The sequence below is a fragment of the Cavia porcellus genome, unplaced genomic scaffold (assembly GCF_034190915.1).
Source record: "Cavia porcellus strain 051 isolate PalLab524CR breed Dunkin Hartley unplaced genomic scaffold, mCavPor4.1 scaffold_12, whole genome shotgun sequence".
NCBI classification, from domain to species: Eukaryota; Metazoa; Chordata; class Mammalia; order Rodentia; family Caviidae; genus Cavia; species Cavia porcellus.
In genome coordinates, this window is record NW_026947495.1 from 30,792,812 (window position 1) to 30,805,381 (window position 12,570).

General features: G+C 31.8%; 1 protein-coding gene across 7 annotated transcripts in view; it reads right to left on the reverse strand.

Moving 5' to 3' along the window:
- Lrp1b (LDL receptor related protein 1B) overlaps positions 1-12,570 on the reverse strand; it is a 1,703,137-nt gene that overhangs the window by 90,748 nt on the left and 1,599,819 nt on the right. For 6 of the 7 annotated variants that reach the window (XM_063259026.1, XM_063259028.1, XM_063259024.1 and 3 more), the window contains 2 exons: positions 6,040-6,263; positions 4,959-5,065 (listed from right to left, as the gene is read on the reverse strand). In XM_063259026.1, coding sequence (XP_063115096.1) covers positions 4,959-5,065; positions 6,040-6,263 — 331 coding nt within the window. Of the gene's footprint in view, positions 1-4,958; positions 5,066-6,039; positions 6,264-12,570 lie in introns of those variants that run through there. The other variant, XR_010050782.1, reaches the window with a different exon arrangement.

Consider the following 12,570-nt stretch of genomic DNA (forward strand, 5'->3'; position numbering starts at 1 on the left):
CGCTCGCCTGTGCTGACACTCTTGGCACTGTGAACATATGCACCTATAGATTAATAAAGAAAAGATAGCATTTTTTATAAAACTACAACACAAACCACATTTCATATTTGAAGATAAATAGAAGAATAACTGGAGTTACTGATTTCGACATGATACGTTAAATTCAGACCGCTATTTATATTCACGAAGAAAAAAACACAGAAATTGATGAAACATTACCAGAGGGAAGATTTAAGCAGTGCGAATATTTCTATGTAAAGACATCCCATAGAGGGTATTTGTGTGAATGTACTTTCCTCTGCACTTATCCAGTGGAGGTATGCATTCAAATACAGAATATTGATTTAGTTATGGTCAATATTTAAATTATCCTTTTCTTGTAATATGCTGCTTATGAAAATAAAATTATGGATTATTTTCTAAAATTCCCGAAGATCTATTTTGCTCATATATGCAGCAGTAATATTTGGCTTTAAATGTATCTAGGAGTTACTAGCTACTATATAGAAAACATCAAGAGAGATTTTTGTTCAATATAAGAAATTGCTGTCTAAATCTGTGATGCCACATGACTTGTAATCTCAGCACACAGGCAAGCTGAGGCAGGAGGTAAGATTTTTAGAATCTTCACAGGATCCTGTCTCAAAATATTTTTTAAAAAGTCTGGAGGTATAGTCCTGTGAAGTCTCTGGGTCAAAACAAAACAAAACAAAATATTTCCTGCTGTGCCATAAATACACAAAAAACAAAATTATTCTAACAAACAATAACTTTGTACACACTGACTTCTGGAAAAGGAAGCCAGGTCCTTGCTAGACAAATGCAATACTGCTGAGCTACGTCTCTAGCCCTATATATGATTTTGAAGAAAAGGCTTGCTTAGTAGTGTAGCAGGCCCTGAACCTTCCATCTTCCTGCTTTAGTTTCTCAAGGGGTGAGGTAACAGGCACTTAATACCTCCGAGAGTCCTAGCCTCTTAATTTCTATGGAAATTTTTGAACTGCTTTATGCAGGCCACTTTATACACTGCACCTTACAAATATGTGCATATATTGTGTTGATAAAATATTTAAATTTTAATGCCATATATATCAAACAAGTAATTATGAGATAAATTAATAGATTTTTACATTTGACTTTGCATTTTTCTTAAAATGAATTATAATTGATATATGATGAGAAAATGAATCAAACTAACAAAATGTACTAAACAAAATGTTGAAATGTTGTCAGAAATACCAGTGTTAGGAAATTGTGACAAACAATAGATGAGATAGTTATTCAGTGTTTTACTAGGACACATGACATGTTATTTTTATAATTATTATTAACCTTAACCTGCTTAACAAAATTCATATTGATTTTAACAACTTATTTAAATGAGTCATTAAAATTATGTGTTGTATGGCAAAAGATGGCATATTAATTTCTCAAATAATAAAGTTGATCTTCAAAAGTATACTCAGGTTTCACACTTTAAATTTGAGCCTGCATAGATGGCAGTCTTATATTCTTCCTGCCCCATGTGTCCTCTAGAAGAGGCCCTGAGCTATCTATGCCCAGTAACGCAGAGCATCTAACTTAGAAAATTCTCCTTTTGGCTATGGTAGTAACAAATTTCTAATGTACTATTGTTTACATAACTTAAAGTCTACATGATTTTTCTCTTGACTTTTCAAAAAATAATCATCTCACAAAATTGTACACTTTTAATCTTATTTTCTCATTTCTTATCCATCTTAACAATTCTTGTAACTACATAGAGGGTCTGCTTTGGCTGTTAATTCTGATGAACACTAGTAAATGACATACAGCGAACACCCAATATTTTTAACAGAAGAAGGGAGGAAAATAGGAAATATTTGAGTGTTTTTAAAATATTGATTTCTTATCCCTCTAGGATACACTTTTCCTGTCTCTTCTGTCTTCATATACACTCTGAAATTCCACTACAGCAATCCCATTTTGCTTCACGTGTACATCTTCCCAGTCTGTCTCCCTGACACTCTTCTAGCCGTACTATTCTCAGTTGTAATTAAGAGCTGTTAATGGTAATTACCTAGTTTTCATCTCTTTGCCTACTCGTTACACTAAACTAGTGCTGCCAAAGGAATATGCCTGAAGATATATCTTATTCAAATTAGCAGTTATGTCAAAACTGTACTCTGATTCATTACTAACTAACAAATCTATTTATATTGGCATTGAAAAGTTTCTATTTTGAACTCATTTTACCTTACACAACTTATCCCTCCCTATGTAAACATTCAGCACAACAGCAAATGAAACTCCTGGCTAAGAGCACTGTCATATCTTATAAACACAACATTATTTTATGTGGTTTGTTATTGTTTTGCTGCTTGTTAATGATTAAAACAAAATTTGAAAATACATATGAGTTTCATTTTGAGGTCTCACAGCTAAGAGATTCCTTGGAATTCAAATGCAAGTGTCTGTGGCTCCACAAATTTTCTTATAGAAATGTTCTCCAGTTGGGTTAACTTCCTGCCCATACATTCATGTAACGTCTTTCACAACTTTTTCTCTGTTTTTCACAAACTTTTTCCCTACTGGAAATAATCTTTTACATCTGAACTCTGATAACATTATAAAACATGAAATAATTATACAATTTGGGGAAAAGAAACCACTTAATTCTGACTGGCTTTTTCTTTTCTTTTCTTTCTTTCTTTCTTTCTTTCTTTCTTTCTTTCTTTCTTTCTTTCTTTCTTTCTTTCTTTCTTTCTTTCCTTTCTTTCTTTCTCTCTTTCTTTCTTTTTCTACATCAAATGTGGACTTCCTGAGACAAGAGATGGTTACAGATTCATGTTGAAGGTACCTGCAGTGCTGAGCAAGTTAATCCATGGACTATATTTGACATGGGAGTATTTCACAAGGTCGATGGAAGAGGCACTGTGGACCGCGGTGCCTGCCCAGATTCCTTTCATAGACAGCAGTGTCCAGCCCGTTATTGCTGTGTTAGCAGCTGCAATTCACATTTAATGTCCTTCTCTAGGCAACTGTGTTCCACTGATTAGAGCAGACTTGTTTGGAAAGTTACAACTCAAAGGCCAATGGGTCACTTATGGGGTGAATAAAAACAGACACTCTTGTCCTACATGGAATTTATGTTCCCTCAAGCCAGAACTGGATTTTATATGAGATACAATACTGGTTGGTTCTTTCTTCTTTTTCTCTCCAAGTTTCACAGATTTTTCCTGAGTAGCACTCCATTCATAAATAAACTTTGCAAAAACTTTCACTTCAGTCTTCCTCTAGAGTACACTAGTACAGCAAATTCTACAAACTGCTTCCAAAATGGTTATTTGAAAAGAAAACATGGTATATATACTAGTGTTATACTATGATTACTCAAAATGTTGAACCCAAATTGCTTTTTTTAAAAACGCACCTTGTAACTTTTCTGCAAGGATAAAATTAGTTAAAAACTGAAAGTTAAAAAATAAATACAAGGTGCTTATAAAACGAAAATTGCATTTGATCAGATTACGCTGCTTACCTCCTTTATATACTCCTAGGGAATTCTTTCAAGATAGGCCAGAACCCACTCAGTATCAGCACCCTGGTCACGCTGCCACCCTCATTTCTAGCACTCTCTTGAATTGCTTGTATGCTCTAAGGCACAGTAAGGTTCTTGCTGTTTTTGACAAGTTAGATACAATCTTAACTGAGAATATCTTATCTGTATATAAATCTCTTCCCTTACATAGTGACATAGCTGACTAATTTTCTTTATTCAGGTCACACTTTAAGTATTATCTTTCTTGAGATTACTTCTTTGAGAATCATAATTGTAAGTCACTTCTAATAATTCTTTATCTCTAATAATGATTGTATTTTTATGCAGCACTAATAACTGCATAACATTATTTAAATGTATAACTTATGTTCTAGAAGGTAAATTTCAGGAATGTTGAAACTTGCTTGGCAAGAACTTGATTCTTTAGTTCTGCATCTGGCGCTGTTTATCGCATAAGATTTTATTTGTTCCACCCATGAATATAGAAACGCGTCACAAATGGAATAATTCCCAGAAGTTTCTTCCTCCATGAAATTAAAAATAAATTTAATTAGTAAAACATAAGGTCTCATTAAATGATAATGAGAATAAGTTTAAATTTAAAAAAAAAGTATTTTAAAGCGCAATATTAAATGAAGTACCCTGAGTATTTAGACAATGATTCCATTCTTTGATAGAGGGTATAAAATATGGGATGGATGGTTCAAGATTCCTGAGGCTCCTTTAATCTGAAAATGTTTTATTATTCACAAAATGCTAAAGTTAGACCAGGCAAGATGAGACAGATTCAGCTAGATTGAGAAACATAGGAAGGGCATTCTAGGTGGAGGGGCTCTGAGGGAAATGACATAGGGGATAAATGTGGAGGAGAAAATCCTGAGTGTTCAAGTAGTGATCAGAGTTTCTGGTGCAACAGCTTATGTAGCATGCCTGGAGTGAAACTGTAGCCAGAATGGAAAGATCTTAGGAAAAAAAAACAAAAACAAAACAAAAAACAAAAACAAAAACAAACAAAAAAAAACAGCAAGGACACTCTAAACCTATCTTTGACAGAAATTATTTATATTTTCTTTCATTCTCTCGTGATATTACCACCTATCGACTAATGTTAATATGTAACTTTATAAATATCCTAACACATTTCTATAAACTGTCTAAATTTTTATGCACATGAAAACCTACTAATAAGTGTTGAGTTTTTACTCCTATATAACACTCCTATAATGTAAACGGTGGATGATTTGATTTTCAAATTGGGAAAATGTAACATCAAATGTTAATGAGTTCAATAAAATCATACCATAAATTATTTTACCCACTTGAAAAAGTGATTAAATTGCCAAGGGAGGTAGAAAAAATTGTTATGCACTTAGCATCCTGCTCCATATTGTAGCATGTAGTCAGGAACACACCATACCTGTAGGTCTTTGTAAATTCTTTTGTACTAAAATCCTTCTCAGAGTGCCATCCATGGCAGCTTCCTCTATGTGGGAGTGGTCCCCAATGACAGTCCAGTACATCATCCTGGAGAGAGGCAGTCAGGGGCGTTAGCTGAGAAATGGTGTGGTTAGAGCAATCTCTGCTTTGAAAAGCAGGATCTTATCACACCACATGAAAAACACTCTTCCCAGAGTCCCTAATACAGAAAATACTGGACCAAACTTAAAAATAGAAATGTTCTAAACTAAGACCTTGTACATCAACATTTTAAAAATGTTTAACCTAAATTCATCAATTTTGGGAAACATCATTTCATAGGCTGCATCACAGATCTTTATTTGAAATACAAATTTCAATTTTGAAAATCGCATTAAAATCTCAGAAAAAAAGTTCTCACTACTTGAGATGTTCTCGTTGGTTTAATATATTATACTTTTTTATTAAGGATACTATACCATATGCTTTTCAGAGAGATAATTAAATACTAAACAAAAATCATTTTCTCATTTAAAAGATACCATATTGCATAATTCTAGTAATCAAAGTTTCCTCTCTTGACTCCAGAGCTAATACCTTTGTGAATGACTAAGAAAATTATTTAATATTTTACTTTTGTTTTGGCCATTGCTTGTAGCTTTACCACGTTAAACAATTTAAAGGAAGTGTTTGTATTACCTTTTTAAATTTGTTTAGATATATATGTATTTGTATTTTACTATAACAAAAACATTAATGCACTGCATTTAATATGCTTAATATGAAGAAAATACAATTATAGAAAAACAGTATTTAGGTGTTTATTACGTCTCTTTCTTTTACAATTTATAAAAATAAATATATATAGAGACATACACAAAGACGTATATACACTGTGTAATTCAACAGTCTTTTATAAAGGTGCATGGAATATTTTTGTATAGAAGGCAAAATACAGGAATATTTAGAAGATGTGTAACTTTATTAAATGTTGAACATTCGTCACAGAAACAAAACAACAAAGCACAATCTCTAAAAATAGGCTCAGTTGAAAGAATAAAAATACCAAGCCATTGACCTACCCTCTTTTAGGATGCACAGCAATGGCATAGGGCTCTCCAGCCATGTTGGTGAGAAGACGGGTACAATTAGAGCCATTCAGCTGCCCCACATTGACTGAGTACCTCAGATTTGCCCAGGGTGTCGTGTAGTAACTGAACCAATGCATTCTGGAATGATCAGTCCAATAAATATTCCCAGCAACCCAGTCTACTGCGATATCCCTGGGTCTTTTAAATTCAGGACACTAAAAAAAGAACAGCACACAACATTTTCAAAGAAAAATTAATGTAGTAGTCTGTATCTATGAGATTGTGGGGGAATACTGTAAAATTTGCCAAATATTATTACAATTATTTCAAAAATATTAAGCTTATTCTTATTTCACATATATATGCATGTATATATACTGTCATTCTTAATTATGCAAATCATTAGAATCTTCTCTACAGTTTCACCTCTCATTATCACCATTATAATAAAACATTTCCAAAGTCACACGACAGATCCTAGCAGTATTTTCCTTAGAATAATCATACTTCTGATACCTAATGGCAGAGATTATTTTATCTTTTCTTTTTTTTTTTTTTAATGGGTACCAGGGATCGAACTCACGACTGCCTGCTTGTAAGGCAGGCGCTTATGCCGCTGAGCTAAATCCCCAGCCCCCCAGAGATTATTTTAAATGTACTCATATAGAGGCTTAATTTTCTATTACATTTTGTGCTCAATGTCATGTCTTTGAAATCTACATTCATTGTTGAGTGTTTCCAGTACCTATGCATTTTACTGCTGAGTGGGATATCAGTGCATAAACATACAACAGATTTGTTTACTATTATATCAATTTGCAATGTTTACAGTTTTAGTCCATTAAACTAATGAATATCTTTCATGTCTTTCAGTGGGCACAAATGTTCATTTCTTTTGAAGATTTACCCACAAATAGGACTATTCCAACTTAACCTGTCTAGCTTTAACAGATATTACCAGAAAAAAATTAGAATTTGTAACTATATGAATTATTTGTACTAATGTAGAAACATACAGATTGGTCTTCATCCTCATCACACACAATTTGAATTATGAATTTAAAAAATACTACAGAGAGAACTACCATTTAAAGTCTTCAAGTTGCAATGTCTGTCCAATAGCATGAGTTTTCTAGATAATATAATAATATAATATAATATAATATTTTACTGAGTCATTGTGAGATAAAGGTAAAATAATTCATTAAAATCAGACAGCAGAGAAAATCATATATTTTCTATGCCCATCAATTAATTTGATCACTTTGATCAGGAACAACTGGTAATAATTAATTTGATATTGTCAAGTTTATTGTGCACAGTCAAAAATGAGGAATTTTCAGAGACACAATATCAAGTATAGAAACAATTACTTGAAGCTGATTACAATTAGGCATATAGTCAGTATGCAAGAACGCCTGAGAAAGAGAAGAATTGTGGCATTTTCAAATACTTAACTTCTTTTTAGAGTTAAAGAGAATGTATTAAGTAATCTGTTCGGATTAAATGCAGAGAAAGTGAACATCTTAAAAAGAGCATGAAGTGTCAAAATAACAGATTTGAAAAATATAGGTGTCTGATTACTGTGAGCTCCAAAAAAGGAAATACAGCTCAAGGCAAACACAGAATTCACAGATAATTTCTAATGATCTTTATTGCAACTGCTTTAGAACTAAAGCTATAAAATTTTATGTTACTTTGTCAACTCTGACAATAAATATTATTCATGTATCTGGTAAATAGATATTTCAATTATCTGAATTAAATGTAGGGCATTCTATAAGAGAGAGTGCTATAGAAATACCATGAAAATCATATTAATAGATAGTAACAATATAAAGATTTTTCACAGCTAAATCAAAAATAATTTTAAATGTATCATTTAAATTGAGTATCTCCTTTCAGTTTGGCATCATAAAAAGATAAATATACCACCAATTTCTATATAAATCAGAACTTTTTAAACATGAAAAATAATGTGTAAAATCACTATTACAAGATGTTTGGTCTGTTGTAGCATATTTATTATTTTCTAATACCACTAGAACAAACCTGTTAAAAATTATGATGCATTTAGTATTCAAATATCAGTTATTTAGCATGAGCATAGAAAAGCAAATGTTTCCCCTTTATCAGATGAAAGTATATCTGCCTGATTTTTTTATCCTAATGATACTTGCCTAAATATGACATAGTTCAGACAAAGTCCTAAATTTATGGAAGTCACAACCTTCATCTCACTTCATGCTAACAAATGAGTTGATTATCTTTGCAGTCTATGCATCTAAATCTGGATCACTGACAATTAAGAATGTATATTCCTCACACTTCTAAGACAGTCAGAAGTTTGATTTAGTGAAACATTTTATTTTAGTGAATGAGCTGGTTAAGAGTCTCCTATTGGCAAATCCTGCATGGGAACAAATTAAATTTATATCCCATTTCAGGTCTAAAGAACACATGTTAAGGGAAAGGAAAAACCTTTTTTCATGCTAAACAGAAGAGATGCTAATGACTTGTAATTGCATTTAAATCTACGTGTTTATTATCTGGTTACTTGATCAAGGATAAAGGAAATAATTACTGTCTCTCTGATAACAGCGAAAGTAGTTAGAATGCGAGATAAAAAATACAGGATAAAGGACAGTCACATCCTTTCATCAGGAGAGCATCACTGAGGAGATGACTGTCAAGGAAAATGATGATACTCAGTGATCCACCACACAATGAATGTCCACCGATCCTCAAAACTAAAGAAAGCATTACAGAACAACAACAATAACAAAGAACAAAAGAAAAAAAAAAAAAAAAAAAAAAAAGATAATGAAGAAGAAGCTGTGAGTAGAAAATGTTGACTACCAGCACAAAAAAATTAGAAAGAGTGAGATCCTAATCACAATGGACCTGCTGCCTGATTAATAACCACCCTTTGTAACGAAATAAAAGAAATGAAGTAATTCCTCTTGCTTGCTTACTACTTGACCAGGATCATTATTAGAACGATCGCTAAAAGCTGGAAAGTGAAAGGCAGACATTCCCATTGTGTATTCATATTCCAAACATAAATTATAGTGCAGCATTAAATCAATCAAATAAATAAAAATGGGAAAATACAAAAAAATTGAGGCTCATGCAGTGGTTATGGAGAATAACATAGCAATGTATACCAGAAAATTTTAATTTATTGATCTCAAGGAGACTCACAAGAAAACATACACACCAGATTGTAAAGACACTAGGAATATAAACCTTATTTGGTCCCTTGGCTAGCTCACAAGACAGATAACCCAATGAACTAGACCCAAAAATAACATATGCTATGTTGAGAGACAGGAGAATCATGTTTACCCTGAAACAAACAGTATTGTTCATGATGTCACAGAAAGAAAAAGGCACATTTAATTGCTTTCTTTAAAGAGACAGTTACTTTCTTACTAAGCTTTCTAAATACATAGGAATATTTTAGGACCTAAACAGTTTTTCTTTGTGAAGATATATTAGTCAAACAAATGAACGCTTACAGCTTACAGAAAAATTTTCAGCTCAATTATAGCAAAACTGGGATCCAATACTTCAAATTATGAATTTTGCAAGATACCACTTTTGTAAAAGTTGTCATTTGTAAAATGTCTGTCACAATGCCAGATTCACTAAAAACAAAAGTAACTTAAGACATTTGTTTTAAAACAGAAAAGAGAATTATAAAAATGAGGAGAATCTGTCTTCTTGATAACAAAAGTAATATAGTGAGTAATATATTTTAAGAAAATATGGTTAACACAGGGTAAGTTGAAGTAATAGCATATATTTTATTTTTCTAATTTTTCATATAGCTGTGTATCTAAGAATTTTAAAATTTGTCTCTATTTTATCAAAGATTACAGTTTCTTTATACAATTCTGTGATAAGATGTAAACTCACTATCAAGAAAGTGCTTGTGTATTGTATTATTTTGGATCACATAAGGTTAAATTCTTACAAATCAGGCTATGGAAATTAAAATCTGGCTATAAAATTTCTAAACATTGGTAAACTGTACTCAATAATGTTATAAAATATTCAGATATATAAATTTCAATTAAGTTGTTCATATTTAAATTTCAAAATCCAATGAAATTCATATTTAAACATCAGAATGTATAAAAGGTGAAATTTGACTCTTTGTGAGGTTTATTTTGATGCACATATTATTTGCCTGAGTGATTTTCAAGACTATATTGGTATCATTTAGGACTATGTCAACCTAGAACAAACTCCAGCTCAGGAAAAAAGAATAAATAAAAATAATATGGGTAAAAAGACCAAATTTATCATTGAATTATGGACTTAGTATTTTATTGTCTTGTTGCATGTTTGCTTTACTCTCTTTTTGTTTTCATTTTTAGCATTCTCTTATTTTTAACTCATTTCAAACTTATTTCTTCTGGTTTACCCCAGTTCTCCACAAAAGTAAGACTCGGTCTCATTCACACACTGAAATAGAGAAATGATAATATGAGGAACTGGAAAGCAAACTATTTTGACTTAAGAATTTGGTTTAAGATCTATTTGGATTTCATTTACAAAATGTATCCCATGCAAAATAAAGACTTTGGATGAATCTAATATCGATTTAGGTTTAAGCAGAACATTAGGAGACACTATTATCTATTCCTGGTAAGTATGAAATTTGTATAGACTTAAGTTTAAAGCTCATGTTAATTGTGAAATTTTAGGTTTTAGAAAGTTAAAGAATATTTGGTTCCATTTGAACAATTTTGATATCACCTTTTTAGGTGATTAAGCTGAAAGTGAAAAAGAAAATGAATTTTTAAAAATTAAATTTCAAACAGGTATGATACTTGAGAGAGAATTAAGAGTAACCTGATAGCAGACATCACAAAATAATATCTAGAGGAATAAAGTTATAAAAAATTACACAGATTTTAACCTTTTAAGTTAACATTTTAAAAATCCAAAATTTTAGTTTTTATTGAAAATTAGACAGTGAGAGAGATATCAGGCAACCAGAAGATAAGATGCAGTCACAGAGGGTTTGGGGCTGAGTACGTAGCTTAGCACTTGCTTAGGATGCAGGAGGTCTGGTGTCAGTCAGCACCATCTCAAATTAAAACATGGATTTTAACACAGAAGTACCGAAGCTGTGGAATGAGCAAAGCATCTTTTCGTTAAGAATGTATTATTATTATATGAATATTTTTTGAACTGTGTGCATTGTACCAGCTATTGTGTAGCAGCAACAAGAATTTAAGATGAGTTCATAATAAGAAAATGACGATATGTGCACTAACATGACTGAAACAATCGTTATGCTGAGCAAAAGAGGACAAAAAACAAGGGTACTTTTCATTTATAAATCTAGAAAAAGCAAACTAATTTAAAAGAATGGAAAACCCATGTGTAGTTTCTCAGTGACAAAGGTGACGAGGTCAGGACAAAAGGGATAGTGTAAATAGTAAAAAGATAAGGGTTATGGATATGTTCTTATTTTGATTGTGTTGATGATCAACATTTTTAAAACTTTAATCATATTGTATATATTAAACATGTGTCATTTAATATATGAAAGCTACTACTAAACCAAGCTGTCAGATTAGGTGGCTGGGACAGTATGTAAGTTTAAGGAAAATAAATGCATTTGTACATAAAAAATTGATTACCTACTAAGAACACTATGGAATTTGAGGAAAAACAACATAAGACCACCTTCACTTTTTATGTTGTGTAACTGTATATATTATTTTTATGAGCCATATATTCAAATAAATTTTTAGAAGTTAAAAATACTATAAATATCACCATTTGCAGAATTTCCATGCTATACAATAAATTGAATTAATATTTAGTGTTAATATATTACTGACATATAAAACAAGTATTTCCAATTAATTTGTGATGTCTAGTATTTTAAAAATTCTTTACCTACCTTATTATGGCCACTGTTCTACATATTAAGATCACAGTAATCAGCAAAAATTCCTATCATTTCAGAATTAATAGCAAGGTGACATGGGCAATAGACAGAAGAATGAAATAGGAGACTATATCATGGATTGACAATGATGAGCAATATGATAATTAGAAAAACAGGACAGTATATTAAGGATTAATACAAAAAGAAAGTGGAGTAAATCTCTCATTCACTTATCACGGTCACATAGTCAGGTGAACTTATTTGGTCAAGACTTGAAGGCATGAGGAAGACTGCATAGAGGACGTGCAGACAAAGAATATTTTAGGCAAAAAATTTTGGGCAAGATCTTGGTAAATAGTGTTGGGTTTCTTAGAAATAGCACAGCTTCTCTCTGGAAAAGGGAGAAAGAAATGAGTGATGAGGAGGTTGCAGGATGCCAGATCATGCACGGCCCTGTTGGACATTTTGTGAAGCTCTTGTCTCTTGTAGTGGGAAGTCACACTGGGTTTCCTTTTATAGAAATACAGTGTGATGATATCTATGTTTAAGAAGGAGCATTTTGGATGCTGTATTGTAAGTGAGAAAGAGAGGAAGAAGGCTGATTAGAA